At 33.7% G+C, this 15,339-nt stretch overlaps 1 protein-coding gene across 1 annotated transcript in view; it reads left to right on the top strand.

Moving 5' to 3' along the window:
- Nucleotides 1–5,567: 5,567 nt before the first annotated feature.
- LOC109545715 (protein Wnt-1) overlaps nucleotides 5,568–15,339 on the top strand; it is a gene marked incomplete at its 3' end in the record, with an annotated part of 27,751 nt that continues 17,979 nt past the window's right edge. The window contains 2 exon segments of the mRNA XM_019916559.2: nucleotides 5,568–5,960; nucleotides 13,153–13,415. Coding sequence (XP_019772118.2) covers nucleotides 5,809–5,960; nucleotides 13,153–13,415 — 415 coding nt within the window. The 5' untranslated portion in view covers nucleotides 5,568–5,808.

Here is a 15,339-nt window from a genome sequence, read left to right as displayed (position 1 = left end):
GAGTTTGTTCTTGCACATACCATCAGACAGAAGCAAGAGATATATAGAAAAGAATTCTTGAAATTAGCGCTAACTTGGAATAACTGACTCATTGTATAAGCAATCTTATGGAAAATTGTGAGTGTTTTAACATCCGAATTCATTTGATGAAATATGCTTGATGCATTCCAAAAACCAAAAGTAACCGCCATTCGTAGAAATAATAAAATAATGAAGCCACCAAAGAAGCGAGTAGAGAAATACGCAAAAGGAAACATAAATAAAAATTAAACAAATGAGTAGAGCGCTTTTATGATGCGTTTGATTCGTCTTGGTCTCCAGGTGCAGCAAGCAGTTAAAGAAAAGGTGATGACGATTTCATTTTTTTCGGCAGCTTATATGTTGGCCCTTCTTCAACGTGAGAATGGATGGTCACAAATGTTCAAGTTCATTTTGCAAACTTAAAGGCCAAATATAAAATAAACTGACTACTAATCTCTCTTCGCGTGAGAACCAATCCCTAAATTCTGACTAATCTCGTAGGAATTCACCTACCTAAAATAATAACAGACAATTAAAACGCAACACCTAACGCTATCCACTATTATTCTAAGATTCAACAATAGGATACTTAAAATAAGGCAATTAATAATAGACGCTTGTTGATTTCCAGTTGCGATAACCCATCGCTCAACTTAGAATAACAAAGAAAGTTATCATTATTGAATTAGCACTAATTGGTGCTACCCAATAAGTTAAAGGAAATGAGCAGGAATTTTGAATGTGTCAAATCTAAGTGAAAGCCGAGTACGTAGGTGATTTGCAATTTATCTGATCAAACTGTTATAATATGTTTAATAGTCTAGCTTTGATGCTGACTACATAGGGTTATTTAACATCCCAAGTATTTTATTTCTAGAATCGCCCGATGCAATTTTTAAGTGGCTAATCGCATTTATCATGAAATATATTCTGCTCGTAATATAACGTAATGATACAATAATGATTATTTCGGGGCAGAAAAAATGGGAACAGTTTTTTGTCCCGGAGATGGAATGGTTTAAAATATCGTCATTTTTTGACAGTTATTTTATATAAACAATTAGAAAGAACTTTCACTAGTAGTAAGAAGAGAAAATGTGGATCTTGCATGATAAGCCTCCACTATATGTGAGCATAGTAAAAGTGCAATTTCTGGATGGAACTTACAAAGAAAATTGGGCAAGTTTCATGGGTTCACCTTCGCTATAATGCTTTCAGTCATGGTCATCCAAGTTACCAGATTTAAATTTCCTAGATTTTATTTCAACGAGTTTGGTACTGATTGTAGTTGAAGAACAGAATTTTCAGCAACTTTAATCAGTTTTGTGCTACTTCTGATCACATCTTCTTTATATTAAAACAATGCGAAAGAAAGGTTACAAAAATGTGTTTTCGGGCTTTAGGGGGTTTAAGCAATAGCTCGAGCCTAAAAATTAAATTTGGCAATTGTCATTAAGATCGGTTAAGATACATTTGAGTAGTGGTTAAAGTGAGTTAAATTTGCTAAGTTACAGTGTGATCCAATTACTTTGTTCGTTGGCCCAGAGAGATAGTGGTGTTTAAATTTTACCTCGAAAGCGAGTTACGATAAAGCCATCACACAAGTTATTGAACGGAAGCTTCTTACTGTTGTGAAAGCTACTACCAAATTTTGGAAAGAAAACAAGTTATTAAGTTATTTATATGGAAAATGTTGTTTATTATTTGCCTTATGAATTGAAATGAAATTGAATAATTTCAGAACAATCGCTCATATAGATATAGATACCTACATATATTCTTTGCATCAAAGAATCAGTAAGATATTAACTTCCTGAAGATTGACTAAATACTGAAAGAACACTCTGTATAACGATTAAACAAACGAAATACGTTAGGCGTTGGCTAATAGAAGCACTGACCAAGTGGAGAATTATTGAATAGGTATACTCCTATAAATAACCCTTAATGATAAAAAAACAAAAATTTAACTAAAGTTGTTAAACTCAAGTAAATCGAAATCCTCATACGGACCAGTACCAATAAAAAATTTTTACATAAGTAGAAAGTTTGCAAATCATTTTTCGTGATCATTATCAACAAAATGCTTTAGGTATGATACGACCAGACATTTTTCTATCAGGAAGACCTCGACTCTCAATATCATACTTTCCATTTGAGCAGGCTTCTCGGAAAATGCCAATATAATTACGTCGCCAATTGCAGAAACAGTTGCATTGAAACGAGATATAATACCGATGAAATAAGATAATCATTAAATTGCTGTTGATTTGATGATTTGTGCATATGTCGTTCCTAATTTGATTTACGTGCTGCTATTCGGATATAACTAAGTTACTTCACAGTATTAGCGATGCAATCGTGACTTTAATGATATACACACAAGAATCGTTATGACTTAATGTAGTATCTGGCGGCTTTTTTTTTAGGTAATTTGAAGGGAAATTTATTGAGGCAATCCACACTAATTACTAATTTCTCCTGAGGTTACCTATATGAACAACTGATATCAACTTTGGTTATTTAAAATAAAGTCCAGACCCCAAACCGGATTATAAATGTCCCCGATACGTAGATAATATATTTAACAACAATGTTTGAACTGCAGTCAAGTTTTCAATGTTGCGCGTACAAGTAAATTTGCTTCGGCATGTTAATTATTCTTTAAATAATCAGCAGGGCTTGATTGCTCTCACCACAAAACTAAGTCTTTTGTATAGAGTGATGTAGCTTGCTGGTTACTGGCTGATATTTTTTTATAGTCCCGTTCACCTCAGTCAATAACTAATGGCTTCGCTTCAAAAAATGTTTTCTGGGTGTTGTCTTTATGAGATAAGATAAGTTCACGCCACACTATTTGTTACTTGTAATTTAGGAAATTGACAATCTATGATAAGAAAGCTTATTTAGTGGGAGTGACGGTAAACCAAAACGAACTTAAAAAAATTCCAAAGCAATCAAAACGCAATTACTCAAGGCGACCTTAGTGATTATTGCCGATTTTTATTGCGTCTAGATCAACAGGCAAATTTGAGTCATCTAAAAGGCAGCTCTATCCACTTGAGTTTATTTTCTGTCTGTTCAAGTGTGCATTTTGCCTCTTTCCGTTGTTGACGTTTCGAAAGATACATGAAAATCTACTTAAGGATGTGTTTATTAACATTCTAATATTACTTTTACATAGTCCCTAGAAATTACCAGTTAAGATGCAAATGATTGGTAAATCGTAACTTAAATGGGACCACCACAGCTGGTCGGTAGTTTATTTGCACAAGGGCGATCAGTGCAGAATCCAGGATTTTGGTCTGAATGGGGGGGAGGTCATAAAAAAGTTATGTCGATGCACGGACGCACGCTAGAAATTCATGTAAATTTTGACTGGATTTTCAGAATTCGTACTGAAAATCTAAAATTTATCAACATGGAACTTGGAAAGACTTAGAAAGTTTACAGAAGTGATAAAACATGTAGGTCCTACTATAGTTAAAATGCACAAATCAGTTCGTTTTTGTGGTTGTGTTCCAACTGTATGTTTTAACTTGTTACAGATAAGATTTCAATATATTCATGCAATCAATACGTTATTTATTTGAAAGTATACTTTACCAAATGTACAGTTTTATGTATTATAAAATATTATTGAGTTATTTTGTTTCATCGATTTGTTTGGATCGAAAGCATTTTATTTTCCATGATTTTTATATGAAAAAATGCGCCCAAAAGTTATTTGAATTTTAATTAGGGTAATTCCGGGAGAGATGAACCACCGCCTGAGATGGACTAGTCGGGTATTTTTGACTGTACATGGTATAGGAAGAATATTTCAACGCTACCCCGTCAACAAACGACTACCAGTTGCACTCCGATAGTAGTTTTGTTTGTAGTTAATTTTCGAGAGTGGCTTTATTTGTTTCTGCATTTACAACTGGTAGAAATTTTTTTAACGGTATTTTGAAGGTACGATTCTATCTAAAAGAAAGTTTCAAAATGCTATTTGTGGTTAAAAATGCATTGCATGGTATTCATTCAGGACAACGTAAATGATGTAAAAGCCGATTAATAAATAGATTTTTTGTTTTTGGGTGGTCCGTTTATCCCTGAAATTTGGGATAGATGGACCAGAGTAAATCGGGACAGTTGAACCGGTTTTTATTTTTCTGTTTTATACAATGCCTACAAAATACCAACGGACGTTGAGCTGACAAAGAGCTAGGTGGACCGAAAAAGACCTCAAAAATGTTGTAAAGACTATAGATACAAAAACAATGGGGGTCAAAGCCACTTTAATATTCCCAAAGCTACTCTAATTACAAGAAAGCCGTGCGGAAAACTAAAAAACTGGCTCATTGAGTTATTCGTCTATTTTAGGAGAAGAAAATGAAGCGACGATAGTAGCACATGTAAAAAAGCTGCAAACATTTGGTGTTGCCCCAACACGGAATGATATGCGACATATAATGTTTGCTGTTGCTGAACAGTTACCGTTGAAGCATTGTTTTAACGCAATCACAAAAATGGCAAAATACGACTCGCTACATCTTTTCCTAAGCCGTCATTCAGATCTTAGCATGAGTTGCTGAAGGTGTTTCATGAGTCGTGTACCCGGTGGCTTCATGAGTCGTGTACAAACTTTGAAAATATGTGGAATAAATGCCGCAAAAAAACTTATTAATTAAAAAATTAAAAAAAAAAATAATTAAGTTTAATTTTGTTCCTTATCCTTTGTTACGGTTCATGTCTCCCTGTGTGGCCCAACAGTCCCAAATTGGTGGTTGAACTATCCCGCAAATTTCGGGTTAGTTGGACCACACAACGGTTTTTTATTTTATTTTTTTGTCAGCAAACGTGTCCGAGTTTTTAGTCTTTAGTTACAGTTCTGATTGCAGTTAGTTAAAATGTTTGTGACAACATTTTTTTTTACGTCAATAAAACTATTTTTTGTGAAGATAGAGTCGAATCAAAAAACGTGGTTCATCTCTCCCGGAATTACTCTACTAGTATTTGAATTTTCAATAACAAGCATCTGAATGGTCAGTTACGTGTGTGGAAAAAACCTCAACTAAAAATTCAACCAGCTTTTTTTAACAGTGTAGGTATTTACGGGGAATTTTCAAATATGTACCATATCAAGTCAACATTTTATATGGTGTATATCATACACATATTTTTATTTAATGTAAAATGTAGTCAAGCACTCGCTATTATCAGCATTAAGTGCGGTTAGCAGATTTAGCTACCGGCAATTACGAATTTCCACTCTGGCGGAGCAAAGTAGATGAGTTCGCTATCGGAGGCGAATAAAGCATGTGAAAAATGTTCTACTGCATCCCGCTGAATAAGAGCATTCTTTGAAGGATACTAACCCATCGGGGCTCATCCACAAGGAATCTGAAACTTCTTGAGCTCGCTTCGAGCAATGGCGGTGCCGGGCCCCGCCTAAGGCGTGAACTCGGAAGCCCGTTGGTCGAGAAATCGTCCGGAGGCGTTACTGGGTTCCACGTGCTGGCTGTTCCACGTGCATCTTTTAGTCCAAATAGCCAGCCTAAGCAGAACAAAACCAAAAACTCCTCCTCCGAACCTACCGATTCGGAAATGGTCGTGAAACTTCGACGTTCGGAAGGCAGCATCCCTAGCTTGGTCCAGTTGATGGCTCAAAGTAAATACCGAAGTGCACAGAATTGTTTATTTTTTGCGGAAGATCGGTAACGGACAGCCGTGTGATCTATTGACGCCTCATTTGTGAAACCGAGTTTTTGAAAATTTACCCCCAGTCATTTTTCTCTCAACATGCAGTTCTCTTGCAAAAAAATGCAAACTTTCGCGATAACGGCCTACATTGTTATTTGCCTCTCCCCAATTTTTGTGAAATTTGTGCAAGGAAATGTGGACACTGGTGTAATGTCCAAAAACAAGAACCGCGGGAAGGGATCTATGTGGTGGTATGTTAAATAATCACTATTTTTAGATTTAAGAGATTTTAATTTAGAAAATATGCAACTTGATAACTACATTTGAAATTTTTTTTACTTCAAAAAATTTTACATTTTGTCAAATAAAAATACACCGTTGCTTTTTTATAGCAAATTTTTATATTGTGCAACTACTTCAATATATCCAGGTACACATAGGGTTTGTATTTGGGCTGGATTGACTTCGAATTTTCACAAATTGTACCCTCTGCGCTTTGATCACGTAGTTCCCGGTTTACAGATTTTAAATTTTAAATGATACCTAAACTGAAATCTGGATAAATAATTTCGAATTTTCGTGATATTCATGTACCAACTTTGATGTGTTACCATACAACAATCCTTTCATTTAGCACTGGAAGATAGCTGTGAATTAGTGCAGAAAAAGTGGCAAATCTAATAAAATGCAAAAAACCCTTAGAACTGAAATAACTTAAACTTAAGCTTAAACTTAAAATTTCTTTAAAAAATATTAGAATGAAACGTCATAGTAACTGGTGTGTGACACAAAATTAAATTATGCAGAACACTAAAATCGAGCCCTTTCCTGAAGAATTTACCCAAAACACTTCTCTTTTAAATTGAAACGTCCAATAAGAAATTAACGAACATTAACGTAAAACATAATTAGCAGTAGTGACAAATGTTGCTTTCTGTTTTTGAGTTGGTCAACGTTTCGGCTCTTTTTAAGCCATCATCGGGGCTTCAAAAAGTATCAGAGTCGTCAGTCTTAAAGCTGAATAAAAGTAATTTGTCATCAGTATAAAATTCACACGTAACCCGGTGAAATTGAACATAAAAGAGAAAGGACAAACAGACTATTTAACGGCAACACAAGATAAAACAGATTAAAAAGTTAAGAAGGGTATAAAACACTAAAAATCACCAAGAAACTTCAACATAATTAATAGTCTCGCCTCTGTAGATGTAGGTAATTACCTAATTTATCAAATATATATTTTAATATGCACACAGGTAGCCATTCAAACAAAGCCGAGAAAAAATCAATTAACTTTTAGTGCCCTATCGTAACGTTCCTCATTCATGTATCACCGTATTGCTACTCAAAAACTAAATATGCAAATGTATGCAAAGTACTTTGTCCCTGACAATTGTTACAATTTACAACGGCTGCAAAAAGGGTTATTAGCGATTCGTCATATTGTTAGTGGCTGAGTAACTTTATTTTTAATACCTTTTGATTCGCCATATTATTATAGGGAATAAGTAGCTCATAATTGCTAAACGGTGTAACATGTTTCATGAATTTTGCAAGTAATTAATGGTTACATCAGCTTTTCTGGAAAATTTGTAAAGGATTGGTTCTATGTGGCTGATCACGATTACTAGCACTGTCGGATAAATTTCAATTCTGTTTTGTACAGAACTGTAGCTGATGAGCTATTTATCAAATGGAAACAATTACCATTTTCGACGTTGTTTATTAATATCTCGCAGCCATAGATAATCCAGTTTTGTACAATTCTCTATAAGTAGTAAAAGCAATTCCGCATATTTTAGTCGCATTTACGGTAAAACATATATTTCTTGCTTCTTTGGCACGGCAATTTCCTTACCATGCATGAGAAAATGTATTGTGCTTGGCCTGTGATAAATTTAAGCGCATTATCTCTAGTTTACCTTCTGTCGTTCGTCCCCAAGAAATACGTTTCTACTACATCTATTTAAAGCTAACGTTTTTTGTTATTCTTGCCACTTGTATCTCCGATAATTTATAACATTCGTCTTTTCTGTATGATTTGTATTTGCTAGTTGTAGGTTAAGTAGATGCGATTACGTACTTAAATTGGCACGCACATGATATTGCCGATAGTGTAAAATGGATGAAAATACAGTGATTGTTTTAAGAGTTATGAAATAAATCAAAACGTGTTAACAATCACATTAGAAAGAAACGCGTCATGACTTTCGAATTTTAAATAAAAAAATATCCGATGTTTGCTCGTAATCAAAAAGTACAAAGTTTAATAACTTTACAAAAAATTTCGAATGTATAGGGGAACTCCTTCAAAGGTTTCCATAGGTATTGGTATATTTAAGCGAAATACCGTTTTCGGATGCTGATAAGTACGTATTTAATTTTCAATTTCTCTCTAAATTTTTCTAGTTTGCAGGCATAAAGACTAAAACAACATATTTTCTTTGATTTTGTTGCCAATATGTGATTGATTTTTTTTGGTTAGCTTGATATGTGGATCTTTACGATGCCTGAACAAGTAGTAGGTATTTAGAACAGCGGATTTTTTTAGTTTCCTTATGTACAAATTTGTCAACGTGTTAAACACTAAAATTTGAAAATTTTCTCCAAAACCCGTTAGTTTTAAGTACTAATCTCAAAATGAAATGTTCAAAGAAACATCATGAATGAAAGTAGGTACTGGGTGCAATTTATCTACGCACATGCAGAAATAAGAAAGTTTATTAGATGCAAATTAAAGGGGTTTTGGTCCAGACGCTGTTTAACGCAAAATAAGCCTTTCCCTAGAGCTACCGAACACACATTTGGACCACACGACCGATCAAAGTTATCGAGTGTTCGAGTTGTTGACATTTCTAACATAGTGCTGTTGTTTACGATTGATTAAACGGCATTGTGATGAAAATGTCGCCAACTTTAACAGTCAGTCGACGTCGGTGAAGAAAGGACGAAGAGGGTTACAGAAAACAGTGATTATGTTATGTAAATACATTAATCTATTAGTGCGCCAACACAGTGCCGGATTACTTTTTACGTTAGTTTTAAGCACAATAAAGGGTTTAGATGCTCTCAGGCGATCTACCTGAAATACTTCAGTCTAGGTGATAAAGCGCACATCGCATAAGGGAAGCTTTTTCAGAAACGAAGATAAATTTATCTCAATGGGAAAACTGAAAAAATATGCTGGTTTTAACACTATCAGAATCTTAATTGCGAAAAGACAATCTGAATATTACGAAGTCGGAATGAGAAAGTCAGAGACGACGCGTGAGAACCATGCCATACGAGGATCGCTGCTGTATCGAAAGAGTTTTTGCCTCTAAATACGCTATTCCAAAAACGCCCAAACAAAAGAACTAATCAATGATAACTGTAACAAATAAAAAAACATTCACCCGAGTATATGTACTAAATTAATACAAAAATTTATTGAATCAGAATTTGTGAATAAGATGGTAATTTTAATATTTTTTCAAGAACTTTCTCAATTTTATTTAATGTTCTTATCGGCCAAAAAGTTAAATTTATAATCCTCACTTTTCAAATTGATAAATTTATAAACTCTCCAATTTTAGATCATAAATAAAATCTTTCGTCTGACATTCTTGTTGGAGAGTTATTGTACCGGGTCGAGAAAACATGCGGCATTACTACTGTATAAGTGGAAATGAAGATTTTTAGAATTGCCTTTGAGATACGGTTATCTTATATCTCTGTTTTTGGTGGTATTTGCCTCCTCATCAGAATATATTGAAGAATTCAGTTTTATAAGATATACTCAATGGGTATTCTTCGACTGCACGATTCATTATGAAGAAAATTTAATTTTTTTTAATATTTATAAGGCAACCGTCTTTTCCAATTCGAAAAATGGAAATTATTAGTAGTCGCTCTGTGGCGGTCTATAGAGAAAAAGTCCCAAAGCAGTCAGTTACCAAACTTAGCAAATGTAGCTTTATTTACTATTTTATTTTCGAATTTATCCCTTCGTCAGGGATAAATTCAACTTTTTTCCGAAGACGGAAAAGGCACGGCAGATTTAAGCATCACTGATTTATCTATGTGTTTCAATTTTAATGTGGAAGAAAATTTGAGAAAATAAGAAAACTGTTAATCCTTTCCTTTGTGTATTTTATCGACTTCGAACGAAGAAGTTTTTATTGCCTGGAGTCTTCCTGAACAGACTAACTTAAAATATTTAGCACTTCGGAATTTCAAGTACCCATTTGCTTGTGCGAGTTTAAAAGAAGTTAAATTATTTACAATTTGACGTATTTTGGCAGTGGCACCAAATCTATGAAGCGGAAGTATATTTAATTATTATATTACTTCTAAGTAGATTTGTTAGTCTCCAAAATTGAAAAGACCAGAAAAGGTTATATGGTTTTAAAGATGTCACTAATTAAGAACTCTAATCTTTCGAAAACTCTGGACAATTAATGAATTTTTTGAAACATCTTACATAATAATAAAACATAATAAAATAATAATAAAAACATAATAAATAAACTTCTAGGAATATTTCAGGGTTTTCACAGAAACTCATACATTGTATTAAATCCGACAAAAACTTATATTCCTTTGTGCGTTTAAAAGTACCTAATAACAAATCTTCCACTTTGAAGTTTGCTTGAGAGAGAACAAAAAGTATGCATTTCATTTTATGTTGCGGCAAATTACAGTTTTACCATACGGTAAATACGATACGTATACGATATCATACGATAAATTACGGATATTGTTTGAATTAAGTAGGCAAGATTTGTACGTGCTAATTAGCCAAAATTAGACGATTGGTTTCCTTAAGTTGGGCGTACGCCACTGTACCATTTAATTGCTATTAAAAAAACATACTGAAAGGTAATTGACATATGAAGCCACAATATTTAAACGTTAAGCTGCTCTTAAACACTAAACCACGCTCTATTGATTTTTCAAATACCCGCAGATAAGTTTGTTATTTGCCATGGGTAGATTCTGTTTGCCCGCGGCAAACCGAATACCACTTTTGTTTGCCCACAATTCTCACTTTTGTTAGTCACTTCTTAACAATTTTTATCGATGCCGGCTATTGGAATGGATATTTCTTTTTAAGACAAAGACAATTATTTATTTATAATTTTTTTCCGTTACTAACTAAAGTACATGTATAATAATGGTTTTATGTGTCTATTGATCTCTGAGATGACAATATTTTTGCTGACTCCTAAACTTATATTGAAAACCTTTAAATAACATTTTTAATGTAGGTACGTATTACTTAGCAAACTACGAGAGATTGTTGACATTGTTTACAACATTCCACGTTGAAGAATAGCCACAGAAAGAGCCCTATATTAATCACGAATTTTGAGTGAAAATTTCCCGTGCACCCTCATTCTCAGTCGGAAATGTTCCTATGGAAGCGTGCGTAGAACAGTATGATAAAACTCGAAACAGATTTATGTCTTAATCCATATTCATATATTTGCATGAAAAGTTGGAGGAAACCCGCGCTTATTGCAAGAATAAGTTCATGAGCAGCACATAATAAATAGATCACCGTATTTGCATGCATTCGAAAAGTTGTCGCTATAAATACGAAACGTTTTGGATCAACTTTATATTTTTGCAACTACTCTCAACCGGGAGCAAATTTTCTAATTTATTACTTGTACAGTATTATTAGATTTCAATTACATCACAACGAACGGTTATAAAAATGCAAAAATTCAGGGTAAATTGCACAATTACATCCAATTGCAACTTCTAATGAACTGCAATTGAAAACAACAGTTACTATATACAGGATGGCCGATTTTAAAAGAACTGTGTTTCATACAAATGTTCCCCCTAAGGGGAAACCCGAAGGTGATATCAACTTCATTATAGATAGCGCTATTAACGTCGGGTGGGGACAAGATTTTTTCTACTCTAAAATCCGATTCAGCATTTAGTTTTGTAGTTTGTGTTTTGTGCCATTCACATAACTTTAATTTGCCATCAAGTGCATTGACGCGTTGCTCGCATACATACACGTGGATGGATTTACACAATGTGGAAAACTTATATAAATTATAAAAAATATTTCGTTTTTTATATATTTTTTTAATGGCAAATATGTAACGGTTAAAAATGGATTTTAAATAGTGGTCCACCTATCTGCTAACCCGTTGGGAAATGTAGGTAGTTGTAAGTAATAATCTTTTATTTTCAACCGAAATTTCATTTGTAATTTGGATTTAGTAAACAAGTTTGTCAGGTTATAATAGCAATATTTCAGGTATTATTTATATTTTAATGTTTAAATATTTGCATCTCGATGCCAAATATCAGCAGTCTGTCATGGTTTTGTCTGGCAACGTTACGGTTGCCCCACCTTCGCTGACCGCAATCTTTGAAAAGGAAGGGACGAAAAATCGTCGATTCCAACGAAGGGCAATCAAGCACCCATCGTGGCACAGACCAGTCGGTCGTTCTTCGTCAAACCGTCGTCAGGTCCAAGTTTGGCCACTGAGTGGCGTTGCTCCTATGCTCCTATTAAAATGTCCTCCTCCTATGCTCCTATGCTCCTATTAAAAATTGTGTTATTGAGATTTGTATCATCGTGGACTAATTTCATTAATTAAATGGTTTTCATTAACGTGTTTTGACATCACTATTTTTATTTGTTTGTTTATTGTAATATTTTAATTAATTGATATTGTGGGTAGTATCATATAATATAATAAATATAATTACTAAGTTAAAAAATTAAAATTGCTCCTTACCGGACGTTAACTGCGCCACCTATAAAAAAGTTAATTTCATCTTCGGGTTTCCCTCAAGCAATTATACAACACTTTCTTGTATTTGATATTATTTGGGAGATTTTCGACTAGTCCTTTTAAAATGAAATATATTTTATTGTATAATTGTATATTATATACGGAGATTCAAAATTGGTGTCATCCTTTTGGGAACACAGGAAAAAATAGTGAAAAATGTTGATGTTGAAATGAGATATTTGCAAAAAACTGCATCAGAAATTATGCCAACAATGTTTTTCAAGTTAAATTAGCTTTACGTAAATACCTTCTGGTTACAACAAACCGGTAAATTTCAGATTTTTCGAAGTTTTGAATTTGATTCCGGTAATTTTTGACATCAAAAATTTTCTCGCACTCTCCAAGTGAGCTGCGATTACCTCTTAATAGAAATGACGCCAATTTAGAGTAGACCTTGTATAGATTACCACTGTTCATTCATACTTAGGTAGTTTTAAATTAGTTATTGCTACTGCCATTCTCACTACCTATACCTAGACTATGGAATACCTATCTATACTCGAGAGAAATACTGATTCCAACTTAAAACATTCTTCAATGGCATACTAAGATTTGTTAATAATTACGTACGATTTTTACGGGCTTATTTGCTACACGATTGTTTTGCATAATTTCTTCAAGTTCGGTTTTGTTCCAGGGGTCTCGCGAAAGCGGGAGAGCCAAACAACATTTCCCCAACCCACCCGGGAGTTATATCTCTGGATAAATCGGTGTACGGGACTTTACGGCGTAAGCAGCGACGGTTATCCAGAGAGAATACTGGTCTTCTAGAAGCGGTCGCGAGAGGAGTTAGTCTAGCCATTAGTGAGTGTCAACATCAATTTAGGAATCAACGCTGGAACTGCAGCATCAAAAATTTTTCCAGAGGAAGAAACTTGTTTGGAAAGGTTGTTGAAAAAGGTCAGTAATCGATACTTTATGTCATTTTTTTAAACTAGTGTAGATAGATTAACGGAAACTAGTGGAAGGTTCGATTAAGTCTTTACAAATCTTTCACAATCAACTTGACGTGTTCATAGAAAAACAAGAGAGTGCAATAAGGTAGCTTAACTAAAATGGACACTTTTGAACTTTCACTTTCGGGTGGTAAGTTGGATTATTTCAAGCTAGAATACACCAATGGATCGGATATGTTTACTACGACAACGTTGTCCCCATTATATTAGGCAATACAGCGGTATAAGTTATATCGTATAATAATATGGCGAATAATAATTAACATTCGAGAACAATGCAATAAAAGTGTATATAAAGTAAAAGAATCTACATATGTAACGAAAAAACAATGCGAAATGAAAGTCTAAATTGAAATATTAGGTATATATATAAGCAATGCCAAACTAGTTTTGCATGGTGAAGCTATAACATCTTTGTTGACCGGTATACATATGGGAAGAATCCTGTGTTTTTGCTAATAGCCCAAGTAACGGGCTTTAAAAAATTGTCAAATCAATTGATAAATCATGTTGACTTATTTTAATTTGCACTTGACACACATATTGAGTCCCCTTTATATTTAAGTATGTTATTTAATATAACATCTCCCGTGAAGATATTTAGCTCAAAGGCCGATTCGAAGGCGATTCAAAAGTGAACAAACCAAAGATAGAAAGTTTCATGTGCCGAGTTAGTATATATTAAAAAATACTATTATTATACTCTTCTTGCAAATACACATAATTTATTGCCATAATAGATTCTTTAAAGGTGTATAATGAAGAATTGCGCCAAGGCGCACATGTATTGAAGTCTACATATTTTATTTATATTGCTACAATTAAAAAAAATACATTTACTAAGGCAGGATGAACGTGTAAATCTAGTTAACAATAGCAGAGGTAGGTTAGATTACAAAAAATTAGAGCTATTAGATCGGACATATCAGGTAAAATAACAAATAACAGGGTCGATTCCGTTGATCGGATTAAAAAGATAGAGTTTCGATAAAGTCTGCTGCTTTAAAAGGAATGGATACCATCATGCAGTGTCGTAGATGCTAGAAGTAAAAATGAACCGATTTTGGGTGCTGTCTGAGCAACTAAAACGAGAATATATCTAGATATGTTTATTAGTAAATCTTAAAGATCACCAACTTTTGTTTAAAAGTAAGTTATCAACCCATATGCAAACCAGTTTTTGCTGGTTTTGGATTTCAAATTACACGTTTCTTCGTATTCATCAAACAAATATGCAACGGCAGTTATTGTTGGCAATTTTTGGAAATCCATTTGCTAACGCGTTTCAATCAGCATACCAACTATGTCTTTTGTCTATTTAGTCTTGGGTTAAAGTCTAATCAAGTAGCGCCACGCTATCCACAAAACTAAAATGTTTTATTTTGCTATAGGAAAATTGAACAAAAATTCGTTGTAATATTTATTTTTTTTGGATATACTTACCAAGAAGTTTTATTATAGTATAAAATATTTCAATTAAAGTATTCTTTGCGAAATGGAGCACAAGCATCAAAGATGTTCGTAAAAATGTGGAGAAATGGTATGCCACTGAATAAAAAACAGCCATCCCAATTCGACAAGTTTGTACCTATAAACTCGATCGATTAAATTCCGTCTTTCGAATTATTTTAATTAACTCACTGACAAATTGATGTGCTTCGACGTGGTATCTCAAATAAATCCGGAGATGTCACTAATAGAAGCCCATTACTGAAATTAAAATAACATGTCAGCTGTTTAAGGCTGTTTAGGTTTCCGAGATAACTGTTTAATTGTTTATTTATTGAATAGACTGATATAATTTAAGCTGATTTATGATAAGTATTTCCGAGAATTTGATTAGATGAATGGTATGTGGTCAAGAAAAA

This window comes from Dendroctonus ponderosae, unplaced genomic scaffold (assembly GCF_020466585.1).
Source record: "Dendroctonus ponderosae isolate FM_Combo_2020 unplaced genomic scaffold, Dpon_F_20191213v2 Dpon_F_20191213_3, whole genome shotgun sequence".
NCBI classification, from domain to species: domain Eukaryota; kingdom Metazoa; phylum Arthropoda; class Insecta; order Coleoptera; family Curculionidae; genus Dendroctonus; species Dendroctonus ponderosae.
This window is presented reverse-complemented; position numbering and strand designations above follow the sequence as displayed.